The 13,020-nt window shown below is 38.7% G+C and overlaps 1 protein-coding gene across 4 annotated transcripts in view; it reads left to right on the top strand.

Annotated features, from left to right (window-relative positions):
* Positions 1–83: 83 nt before the first annotated feature.
* The window catches only part of rpap2 (RNA polymerase II associated protein 2), a 37,669-nt gene continuing 24,732 nt past the window's right edge, over positions 84–13,020 (top strand). Inside the window, exons 1-9 of one of the 4 annotated variants that reach the window (XM_022229681.2) lie at positions 84–330; positions 596–648; positions 972–1,075; positions 1,584–1,695; positions 1,999–2,163; positions 2,458–2,546; positions 2,952–3,954; positions 4,122–4,219; positions 4,551–4,700. In XM_022229681.2, coding sequence (XP_022085373.2) covers positions 1,005–1,075; positions 1,584–1,695; positions 1,999–2,163; positions 2,458–2,546; positions 2,952–3,954; positions 4,122–4,219; positions 4,551–4,700 — 1,688 coding nt within the window. In that variant the 5' untranslated portion in view covers positions 84–330; positions 596–648; positions 972–1,004. Of the gene's footprint in view, positions 331–595; positions 649–698; positions 1,076–1,583; positions 1,696–1,998; positions 2,164–2,457; positions 2,547–2,951; positions 3,955–4,121; positions 4,220–4,550; positions 4,705–13,020 lie in introns of those variants that run through there. The other 3 variants (XM_087143567.1, XM_087143566.1, XM_022229682.2) reach the window with 3 other exon arrangements.

Below are 13,020 nucleotides of genomic sequence, written 5' to 3'. Positions count from 1 at the left end.
GGTTTTATTTTTGGACTATGTTGTCTGTAGTAGTTTGCTCTTTTTTAAATCCATTACTGGGAGAACAGTTCACATGTATACATTTTTTGTTAGGGGGTTCAATGATCCAGTTCGATATGCCAACAACTGAATTGGATGAAATCTTGATGGATGGGTTGAGCATCTTTTCACTGAATACATACATTTTGTCAATGACCTGCCGGGTGAGGGCACTATTCAATAAGTGTAATGGTGTCGCGGTGCTGCAGTTCGATTCGGGCGACATGGTGCTATCAAAATGAACTTGTCACGCCACACGTTTTGCCAGCGTCAGAAACTACATGACTAAAGGTATGATGCAGATTGCTTCATGATATTTCTTATTAGTTTTAATTTATTCAAAATATACATCTCATAACTTAGCTACCCTAAACTCAAGTTTAACCTTACTTAGCAAGAAATGTTTGTTGTATGTTGTTAAAGGTACGTTGGTCGTAACAGAATTTTCTTATATCAAAACAAAACTTTTTTGAAAGTTTTGACTCGGCAAGGACATAATTTATTAACCTTGCTGCTCCACGAAGCTGTCAGGCTCTATACATGTTTTTGTGCACAGGCTGAGGGAACTTATCAACTCCGAATCCATGAATGATGCGCGGAAGATCTGTGGTAAGAATTAGACTTCATGCATTAATGCTGTGCGCCGCGCGTACATCATGCATGAGGCGGCTCCTAATTAATTTCGCCAGCACCGTTGATTGTGAATAGCGCCCTCTTTAGAAAATTGCTAGCAAGAAAATCAAAATGGCAGCGCCTACAATTAGACAAAAAGTGTTGACGAGCGCGAGCACGGATGACTCGTCTCACATTAGTGTGAATACAGATGATTCGAAATAAAGTTTTAATGGATTTTGTTTTTTAGAAATAAGTGTGCCATCGTATGCCTCGCGTACAGTGCCGTTCAAGTTCCTGGTTTATCCCTTTTTGCACAGTTTTTGCGCACCTTTTGATCTCGTCAGCTCATCATGTCCAACATTAACGTTAAGAATATTCCTGTCGGTGCAACGGAGAAACCGAAAAGCTCAGAAACTGAAAGGTATTTTACTTTATTAGTAATCTTCTGTAATCTGAACTAACATTTCTAGCCTATGATACTTCCTGGAACTCTGCCTGTCTGAACAGCTACTATAGATCATGCCAATGACATGATGTACATGCATGTGTACAAATCGTGAGTAGGGCCTAGGCCTAACAGTTATTTGCAGTGAGTGATTGGAAAATGTAAAACAGCTGTCTTTTGGCCTAATGTGTTTCATAACTTTCCCGTTGGTAGGTATTCAACATGTTCAGTGTAGGCCTACATGTTATGTTTCTATGGGTTTTTGCTTTATTTTGTTTGTTTTGTTTTTTTGTTACTGATAAGTGTGCATGTATGTTGGAAATGTGTAGCATCAATGCTATCTTACCTCAGATTGTAATAATCATTGTGTTATGTCATGCCCATCAACCAAAATAACTTCTTGACCATTCAAGTGTTATTCCTCAATGACATTTTACCTCTTCATATATTTTTGAATGAATTGTCTGAAATGTTCTACCCCCAGAGCTATATTGGAGGAGCGAGTTCGGATGCGGCTAGCATCAGAAAAGAAGGCACATGAGATTGTTGAGAGACTTCTTGATAATCCAGTTACAGAAGACTTCTTATTATGTTGTGTAAGTATTTGCCCCAAGGCCAAGCCAAAGAAGAAAAGATTAAAAAAAATGTTTATGGAGTCCAGCAGGCATGATCATGTTAAAAGGTAATGATGTTTATAAGGGGAGAAGGCAGCAGATAGTGGGTATGAAAGATGTTCAATTTTGGATGGATTTTCATGATACCTTTGTGGCTGAAAGACTTGCATCGTATCCATCAGGTTTAAAACGTTTATTGGTTAATATTTCATTTGTTAGAGCCAAGCAGTGTTTAAGATGAGCCACATTTTGAATGTTTTTGTATCACCTGGATTTTTTTGACAGGCTTTTTCTATATACCCACAACACTACAAGGATATCGTCACTGAGAGATCCATTATCAAACAGTGTGGCTATCCACTGTGTCAAAGGTCACTGGACAATGTTCCAAAACAGAAGTACCACATCAGCTGTAAGACCAATAAAGTCTACGACATCACAGATAGAAAGGTAAAATAGGAAATCTGTATCACTCACATTGTCTGGAGTTCAGGGTGGTTACAAAAAAGTCAACACTTTGAATGTTTGAATTTGAAAGATGGAAAGAACATCGCCAGTTCAATGTTCTAATGCATATTTTGCCCATAGGGACAAGCCCAAGACTGAATCTTGAAAGGTCAGTCTGTAGAACCCAACAAAGTACAGTATATGACTTTGGTCTTTTATAGACATTTATGAGCACTTATCATGCCATTGTTTGAAAATATCCTGTAAAAAATATGGTTTTTCTGACTTTATCCACAGTGTTTCTGTAGTCAGTTCTGCTACAAGGCCTCCAAATACTTTGAAGCTCAACTATCCGATTCACCCCTGTGGACAAGAGAAATGGAAGAGTTTGTACTCAAAGACAGTCTTTGGAATTAATCTGAAACCAGATCAATATTTTCTCTTCTACCATGACCCAGTCCTTTGCCTTTTCTCTCATCTCAACCAAGGAATTCATCAAATAATTTCTTTCAGTGTCTTACTCTTTTTGGAACATTTTATATTTTCATAATTTAGACTTCAAAATGACTAAACTTTCACACTTCCATTTCGTTGTCACATTTTTAGTGGCATTACTGTCAGGTAGCAGAGTTGCTTTTGAGAATCATACCATCTTGCTTGATAACTTCTTAGGAAACTTAACAGTCAGGCGTAATTGTTGGAGGCGTAATTGTTGGAGGCCATGCGCAGATTACGTAGCATGATTCTTAATAGTGTCATTCCTCATCTTCTGTTGCTATCTATTATCCTAGACCATTAGACATCAAGCTTCTCACTCAAGACATGGAGGCTGATTCTACTGCATCTTACTTGATTGCAAAAGATAATGTGGTTCTCACAGAACGAATCCACTCTCAAGATGTTGGTGAAGTAGACAGCAGCGATAAAGATGAACCCTTAAAGAATGAAATTGTGGGTCTTCTTGAAGATGACCTCTCTAACTTGACTTTTGCTGATACACGGAAGAGAGAAAGGTTGCAGGAGTTGGCTGAGATTGGTAGAAATCCAACAACACCTCAAAGTGAACAGAGAAGATCTGTACAATGCAAAGATTCTGACAATTATCCAAAACAGGAATTTGGAAGCCTAGAAGTGCAAGACACTACATCACCTCCTGAAGATAACATTCATGGTAGCTGCTCTGGGGAAATATATGAGAAATCTGAAGCCATAGAAGAACAACAAATCAAAAATGCACAATTAAACAGATACAAAAGTGCAGAGGACTCAGAGCAAGACTACTTAGCAAGCATTGATGGATCTAATTCTGACATAACGAATGGTTGTGTGGCTCTTGGCATTAATAAACCATCACCCAGTCCTGATCAAGGAGATGCTTCAGGAGATGTTCAAGCAGTAAAAAAGAAGAAAGCCAAGAGGAAAATGAAGGAATCTAGTCCCCAAGTTATGGATGAGACATCCTTGTTCCAGTCTGTCAGTAGAACAGTTATGGAATGGACCTCGAACGAAACACGAGAATTTCTAATGGGAGGTTCTTCACGTCAGTGTGCACCATCTCAACAAGCAGGCGTTAACCTTGAAATGCAAAACTTGACCTCTGACCCTGTTACCATGACCCGTGACCCTTCGGCAGACCCAACAGAGCCTTCTTTACCTCCAGCAAAACCTTTACCGGGCATGGATAAATTGAAGGAAGAAACCAAACAATATTCACTCAAGGTGCAGGAGTTTTATTGCGGCAGTTACCTGGACATCAAAGAGAAGAAAAAGAAGGCCCAAAACGAGGAGAAGCAGGTAACACATGTTCAGATTCATTGTGATTTGTCCCGTCATATGTTAGGAAAAGATTAGGGAGTGGGCGTGTCTTCTTTGGTTTGGGGGGGGGTTGGAATGTGTATCCTCATTGATTGCCGAGACGTTAACCTTTTCGTCATTCTTGCATTTATGATTCTTGTCATTAGGAGGAAGGTGTTGATCGAACTCTACGATTTCCTCTGGTTGATTCCAAATCTCAGATGGCAATTAGAAGGAAGATACTTTCCGACCGACTCAACAGAGTGTAAGGAGCTTTCCTGTCATTTTAATCACTGAAATTTTTGGTGACCTGTTCTTAAAACACCCCCCCCCCCCAGTTTTCTTCAATTTTGAAGTCACTTTTAAAAGCTTCCTGGTGCGAGTGGTGGGATTTTTTACTTCTTTTGCCTGCTGAACTTTTAAAGTCATTAATTAACATTTGTGTTTCACTTGATAAATATAAACAAAGTTTCTTTTTTCTCTGTATTTTAATTATAAGAAGCACTCATTAAAGAAAATCAAAATTATTCATTTGAACATGTTCAGCTTTTCGTTAATATTGTTAAGAATCGTATTTTGTGGGATCCATATTTCAGCTTTTCTGAAATGCTTACACCATTGGGGCTGTCTATGCGTGACATGTCATCTGATCTTCAAGCGTTGATTCGCACCTTTCACTTGAGTAGTACTAACATCACGTTTAAACCTGCTGGCTGGACCATGCTAAGTGTGTTGCTTCTACAAATGTGAGTACTAAAGTTGTATACATGTATCAGTTTTCAAAGGTTCAAGAACATTTGAGTTCATTCAAGCACAAAATGGGAATGAGTTCATTGGTGAATAAACCAAAAGTCTTTCCCAGTTAGACTTAAACATTTGGGAAAAACTCACCTGTGTGACATTTGTTTTCATCACAAGTGGTAAAAATAGCGTACCCATTTCCATCATTTTCTTGTACAGTCCTTGAGAGACAAACCGACAATTTCTTATCTGTGATTTACTCAAAATTACACAACTATTTGACAACTTTTAGAAACGTTTTCCTTCCTAATCAGATTCAATGTCAATTTCAAAGCAATCCTACAAATACAGCTGTTGAGGGATGAGAGAATGAGCGCATTTATTTGATTTGCATCTCAATGTCAACAACCACTTCAAAGGATTTAAATGTCATGCCATCCTCCTTGCTCTAATCCATGACAAGTTTTATGTGTGGTTGGACGAGTTTCAGCAGATTTGCATATCAAGTGACATGGCAGATTTACATGTAAAAGACAAATTCTCTGAGTGATCGCATGAAATACCTAAGCTAAAAAGATTTTTATGTGCACATAAACTTGCTGTGAAAATGTGAGACTTCTTGACAGCAAATATCAGATTTTGTCCTAGAAAGCATTGCAAGGCTGACAGAGATTTGTTCTACCTTTACGGTTTCGTCTTCTGTTTGTGTATAATTGAGTTGTGCTTGACCATATACATGTATGTCATTCCTCACATACACTGTGTCGGTTTAACCATGGAGTGACTTGTAGGATAGTTTTGGCGCACCATGAAGTGACGTATAGGATAGTTTTGGCGCACCATGAAGTGACGTATAGGATAGTTTTGGTGCACCATGAAGTGACATATAGGATAGTTTTAGTTCACCATAAAATGACATGTAGGATAGTTTTGGCGCTCCATGAAGTGACATATAGGATAGTTTTGGTGCACCATGAAGTGACATATAGGATAGTTTTGGTGTACCATGAAGTGACATATTGGATAGTTTAGTTCACCATGAAGTGACTTGTAGGATAGTTTTGGCGTAACATGAAGTGACATATAAGATAGTTTGATGCACCATAAAGTGACATACCAGTATTGCCCATAGACTTTGTGCATACGATACGACAGTTGGTGCAGCAACTATCCATGATACGTCAGTTCGTGATGCAACTAAAGATATAATTGACAGGCTTGCATATGTATTCATTTGCTGGAACAGGTGAAGAAATCTCTGAAATTGTTATTAATGGCAAATCTTAGCAAATCATGTTGGACATCAGATTTTTTAACATCTCTTTTGATCAATGCTGGAATGTTGTAACCATGCCAAAATTGTCCGCAACTTGTAGAAGACGTCTTGTGTCTCAGCTTGTTTTTCGATGTTGCTTAAGGTTCAAAGGTCAGCATGTTAACCTGTTGACATTACGGGCGATTCACAATAGTGCGCCTCCAAGAGTTTGCAACGTATTAGCCAATTGCAACGCGCGAAATCTGTCGACCAAATGCGCATTTGGTAAGGATCGACAGATTTCACACATTGTGATTGGCCAACACGTTGCAAACTCTTGGAGGCGCCCTATTGGGAAAACCCATATTGTTTTTCTTTTATTGAATAATTAGAGCATGCCGTAAACATTAATACTCAATGAATGAAAAAGTATTCCCAAGAGATAGTGTTAAGCTCCAAAATGGGTCAGCTTTGCCAGTCTACCATTAATAATCCTCTAAATCACATCACCCAACTTAACTCAAGTGACCTGAACAGAAGGAAGATAAAAAAAAATGAAAAAAGTCAGAGAAAGAGGTACCTGTAAATCCACCAGGCAAAATCGTACATGCCATCTGCCAGCTTTGCCTCCATGAAAGCCTACAGGCCATGCCCACAAGTTAGTCCCTTTTGAGAATAACGGCAAAGATAAGATTATTGGTGCTGTGGTCTGGGGGGACATTTTATCAGGGCATCAAAGCAGAAAAAATGCTGTAGATTGGCTGTATATTCCTGAGAGGATGGAAAAGTTTGAAGAGCTTCCGGTTATTATCTTCCTTAGAAATGCTCATTCGAACTCATCTAATTTTGCTGTAAATGTGGATTTCTCAAAGCAACATTACATGTACTCTGCTGTACCATCATTCAAGCAATTAAAAAGCAAATTACCTTTGCATTAATGCAGCGAAAGAGTTTCATACATGTAAATTATGAAATAAGATTACGAATGCATTCACTTGAATCTTCTGAAATGATGTACACCATTACAAACTTAATTTGAATTTCCCCACATTTCCCTTTTCTCTATTTGTTTCAATCTTCAATGTCTCTGCTCTAATGAATTACCCTACAGGTAGAAAGCCTTTTTTTTTCAGCCTGATCTTAAATCCAGTATCTGGGACAACACATTGCCTGCTGTCTGGCAAATGTTAGATAAGGATAAACCATCTTCCTCCTAGTGCCTCTTCTCAAGGTGTTTCTTCCATTACTGCATCTTAAGACAAGAATCAGAGGAGATAAGACCAATCTCCCTGCCTCTTCCCCACCCTTGGCACTTTCTCAGGAGTTTATTTGCCACAGTTAATGGCAAGAGTCCAAATCCCTTGAGATTTAGATTCTTATCTGTAGATTTACTCACAATCAAGTGCCATTAACACCAGCCTGCCCTTTTTTTTTTGGAGTGCTGCAAAGGGTTTTCTTGCAAGATTGTTTTTAAAGTAACAGAAGAGAGAAGAATTATTTCTTATAGAAATCTTGAGAAACCACGTTGGAGGCCATAGGAAAGAGTTACACAATATGAAGAATAACCATTTAGATTGGGAAAGTATAAAGTGTGTGATAGATCCAACTGAACTTATTTCTGGTAACCCTACATGTGGTTCAGTATGTGTAATATTTATTTGAAAAATAAACGTTTGATGTTAGCACCTTGTTACAACTGCATGTTTACAACTGCATATTTACACAGTCCATACGATTGGTTCAGGGAACTGAATATTTTGCTTCCATATTGTCTCAATTGTAAATATCGCCCTCTGTTGGTTGTATGCATTGTTGGCTTTTGTACTGCCATCTGCTCATGGAACCAACAGCATGTGTATGCCTGGGGCAGTGTGAATGTTATGGCTATGACTGGCTGGCAGCTGTAGGCACTTCCCATACATGTAGGTTCATGTATTACTCTTAGCCTCAGCCACTTGATTTGGACATGTCCCTAATCTGTCTGCCTTATATGTGATAAATGTTCCATGCTGCCCTCTATCATCCAGCTCTCTGTGGTAAAGGTTGAATGCACTTTGCAGGCGCGGGTTGTGATTAGCCAGTCATGACCAACAGACCAGAATTCAATCCTTCCAAGCTTGTATTCACTCAGATTTCTTCATAATAAGTAGCTTATTGTGAATAAGTTGTGTTGTTTGACTCAGTAATATTTTAGTGGATAGCTCAGATGATTACCTGCTATACCTCTTGGATTCATTGGTTGATCGTTGATCGTTGTATTTACAGCCCTATTTTACCTTGAAAATGGTCAGCCTCTGGAGGCTTTTAGTTACTATCTTTAAACTTTACATGATACTATTTGACACTCTTGGTGTTATGTACCTGTAGGCTCGGTCATCATGACGACCAAACACTTCCATGACAACTAAACACTTCCTTGTCTTATTCCAACTCACATAGACAGACGTTCATACATGTAGCTCATGACTCAATTATTGAACTTGATTTTATTTGTTGTCACAGATCAGTTCACAAGCAGCCTAATTCAGTGGTTTTTATCTTAAAAGCTTTGATGAATGTTTAATAAGCTTTTACAAGCCACCACCATGCATGATGCAGGAGTAAGGATCGTTACCATAATTCCTGAAAGTTCCAAGGCCCATCGGTTCTTCATGTAATTACTTCATGTCCCTTTATTTTCAGAGAGTGCCGCACTTTTGAAACCACTTCAGAAACTTGTCCTCAAAGTCCTTGTTTTATCTGTTTCTGTGGTTTTTGTTTTAACTCCTGCAGCTCATATTCTCGTGATAGAACTGGGGAAATATCTTTAATCTCTGAAGTTTGCCACAAAAAAAACTTGAGTCTCCATTCTCGTGCAAAATTAAACACAGACAAATTAAACATCTGGAACAAAAGTTCAGTGTACTGTCTTGAAGTAATCTGGACTGTTCTATTCTAAAACTATATATTTTCAATGCTCTCACAAGCAAAGAAATTCCCAGAAATGGCAAGAAGGAAAGAAAGATTTTTGAAAAGGATTCTGTTGTATTCCAATCTCATCCATTTGACAGATTTCGAGACAGTTCTGTTCTAGGAGAATATATTTTTAGACTGTTTTGTAACTGTCATCTCTTGTCTCCTGTGATAATAACAAAACAGTGATGATATCCTTATTAGTCATTTGATTTGTGAATGTTCTTAGAATTCGCGGCAACTCTGCCTACAAGAGAGAATCACTCTCTATTATTGACACTCGCTGTCGTCGTTTTCCTCATTATTAATACATTATGAGGGACTATAAAGCCACCATAACAGGGGGTTCACAATCTCGTTAATGAGTGGTGAATAGTACACCCTATCCCCCATCACCAGCCTCTGCCTGAGCATGTCTCATCTTGATATAAAATGTGCTAAATTTTGTATGTGGAGCTAATTCACTAATGGCTTTTTCAACAAAATTGAAGTCATGATCCGTGACTGGTGTTTTAGAAGTGACAGACTTTGTGCCAGGGTTACCCAGCCAGCAACAGATGGAATGCAGTTTTGTTTTTGAATATTCATATGCCTATCTGGGATAATACCATGGTCAGTTGCGCCAACTAGCCTACTGACCAGTTGTCTAGAATCTTGTTTTTATTTTCACAAACATAAATGAAAAGTTTCGAGTGATTACATCAGCAGTTGTAAAATGTACATGTTGATCCAGAAATTTTCCAACCACTTAAAAGTAACATGTACATTTCTAAACAATAAAGTTGAAAAAGTGCCTTCCGCTGCCAAATTTGGGTACATTTTTCCATCATTAAGTTGGCCATAACTTGCTGTGACAAAACACGGTGAATACCAAAGTAATGCCATGCGGGAACAGTGTTCCAAGGTGGAAAGATAAAGGCTTCTCTCGCTCTGTCCGCATTTCATCAGTCTGCATGGTTGCTAAGATATAGACATGCATATCCCCCATGGAGTGGGGTAGGGTGTTGAAATGTTGTCCAATTACGGTAAAAGAGCAACAGTTAACTTATTTTCCACTGTGGAGCGCTGTTCTCACAAAACATCAATGTAGAATTCACTGGGTTTCCTCACAGTAACTTACCACCACCCTGATTCAGAACAAACGTCTGCAAATTTGGTAACTTTTAGCAACAGTGAGCACTTTCTAAACTTTATTATTTACTTGCATTATTAAAAGTGTGGTGCAGCAACTGTTCTTTCACTTGAACATGTACAATGAACATTGGAGTCTGGAACACCACAAAAGTGCACATGAGAACAGAATAATATTTAAACAGATGCAAGTCCTAATGCACTGTTAGTTTCATATTTCCGTTTTTAATCAAGTTCATTTTGATGAGGTTTTTCTGTTCTGTTTCTGCTGGTATTCATTTCTTCCTGTGAAATGAAGCTGAGTCCTAGCACTCTGTAGAGATCAAAACCAAGGATTAATATTGCACTGAAAAATGAGGCACTTGTTTGGACTGTGAAAATCAAGGGCAGGGACTATGAGCAACAACATCAAATGGTTTCAAGACGGACTGAAAATGACACAGTCTGGAACTCTTTGGACTGTGCGGTAGTAAAAAACACTCATTAAAAGTTTCTGTCAAAAGTGAGGCAGTTCTGTCTCTTTCACTAAATGGATAGAATTTTAATGCAAGTTCTGGTTGAAAATAAAAAAGAATCATTTAATAAATCATTTTCATCACTGAAAGTTTGTACCAGAAATATCACATTTAATTGTAAAATTGTTATTTGTTTTTCCTGCATCAATTTTGATTTAAACTTCTGATGATGAGAGAATTTAATGAAAGCACAATAACCATTCATGTGCAGAAGCAAAGTGTCATATCATAGTACAAGAATGCGATGATATCCTTAGAGGTCAGACAAATACAGGGATTCTGGCCTAGGAGTGGGAAAACAAAGATGTTTATTAAGATAGTTGGGTACATTGCACTGCAGACAGATTGCAAATGGCAGGCAGTCCCTGATCAACAGTGCCTACCTACAGTGATTACTGCCACTCTCCATGCTTGACTGAACACCTCATGCCAAGATGGATTCTAATTTGTAAAGTATTGCTGTGTAATTTGTGTTAATGGTCTACCACTCCCAAATTGAGATTGCTTTTCATTCACATGTGAAATATTTATTGGCATTTTCGTTGAGCAGACATTTTGGTTGTCTGTTGGTCTGGCACTGAAGTGCAACAAATGGGTAGGGGATTTGACACACATCATCCCCCGCTGAAGTGGTCATTGTACAACAATGTTGGAGAGGCTGTTTTCTACTATTGACACATCATTACTAATTTGTCTCTTTAGGAAGCGATCTCAAGTAGGAGGTCATAGTGATAGTTGGTGCCCATCATGTCACTGGTAACATAGGGCATGTAACAGTGAGTTTGCTGTATAAGACAGGTGTCTGTGAACTGGTGTCCTCGGAGACCAGAATGTAGTTTGGACATGCTTCAGTTCACCAGCAACATGTAATGAGGCAATGCTGATAATAATGATGATGACAGTGCTGCTTGCTCAAACCGAAACATCCACATTTGCTTTCCTCAGAGCAAATAACAGTCCTTCAGTCCTGCACCATTAGTCAATGGGAAGTTTAGCATTTGAAAGCCAGTCAACTTTGGATAATGCTCCCACCATAATCGTTCATGTGCCATCAGAAATCTCTTGTAAAATGTCCAAGTCTCATGATGAGAGGCTGCAACAGGTGTAAGCTTGCAAGGGAGTCATGTTGTCAAAGTCATATCTTCAAATTAGATCTTCAACCGTATTTAGTCATTTGCCCAAGAGCAAGTTTTTAAATCTCATTTTACTCGCACTTCAGACTATCAGCAAATCACTGTGACAAAGTGGTTTACAAATGCCCGAATCTCTGAATATCAGAAGCATACTAAATACAAAGAAACAGACCAAAGTGAAGAAAAATAATCCAGGTTATCGTTGGTTGCTTCAGAGTTGTAGCATACATGTAAACCAAAATACCAAGCAAATGTGTAACTGCCAATTAAATTGACCCCAGACATATTCCATGCTCTAGGGCAATAACAACCTTTACTGCTTAGCAGACTAAAGTGCTCTCTCCACATACAGTGGGAAAAATGGCTTTGGAATCACAGCAATATTCTTGTGCCTTTGAAATATTGCCATTACTTGAGGTTGTCTGTTAATTTGAGAAATTTCAGCTGATGTTCAGCATCCAGTCACTTTTACCTATGTGACATACTCTTAAATACCAGGTGAATTTTCTGCCTTGGATGCATGGCAAAGGTGAAACCATGTTTCTTAGCCACTTCAAAAGCTTTCCCCAGACAATCTCGTTGTTCCTTGGTCCTGTTCAAAACCACCTTGTTGTCGATATTTAAAGGATTTGTCCACATTGTACGCAAACCAGGCATTATGACCGGATGTTGCACCATAGTCTCAGATTGATCTGTTGAAACATTCCCAACACAAGTAATCCCACCAGCTATTGATTAGCATTATCTCCAAATCCATTCTACTTCTCTAACAGGTCTCCCTTAAATCACCCCTGTGATTGTTTCTGGGCAAGACTAACCCCCTCAGGCTAGACTTATTGACAGAACAGAGTCCACCCTTCTTCCCATTATGAATTTACCCCTGTACCAGGGTATTTTATCCTTTGCCCCCTGGATTTGCCCCCATGTGATTTAGTCCTAATCCCTGACCTAACCCCCAAACCTGGAGATAATAGAATCCTTCTGTGGGGGGAAGTCCTAAGTCTAGTCTGTTTTAGTGTTAAGCTCTTAAACCCCTCAACATGCCAGCGGTGTCTAACATCTCGGGAAGAAAAATCTATTCATGTTGGCTGAGATACTATCGATTGGGTGGGACATTATGAGAAGCTGGTAAAAGCAAGGACGCTTCTCAGTCAATAACAAAAGCCAACATTCTCTATTCTCTGGAGAAGTTAACAAGTCTCTGCCATTTCCTTTTGTACAGAGACTTTTTGTCCTCTCTGTGAGGTAGCAACAAATTGAAGCTGGTTCTTCTGATTGCCTTTTAATGATGAGATCAAATTAAATTGATGTCCAGGATAAATGTTCCAAGGGGTCTAGT

This window comes from Acanthaster planci, linkage group LG11 (genome assembly GCF_054643075.1).
Source record: "Acanthaster planci isolate LZ-2023a linkage group LG11, COTS_SCS, whole genome shotgun sequence".
NCBI classification, from domain to species: Eukaryota; Metazoa; Echinodermata; class Asteroidea; order Valvatida; family Acanthasteridae; genus Acanthaster; species Acanthaster planci.
This window is presented reverse-complemented; position numbering and strand designations above follow the sequence as displayed.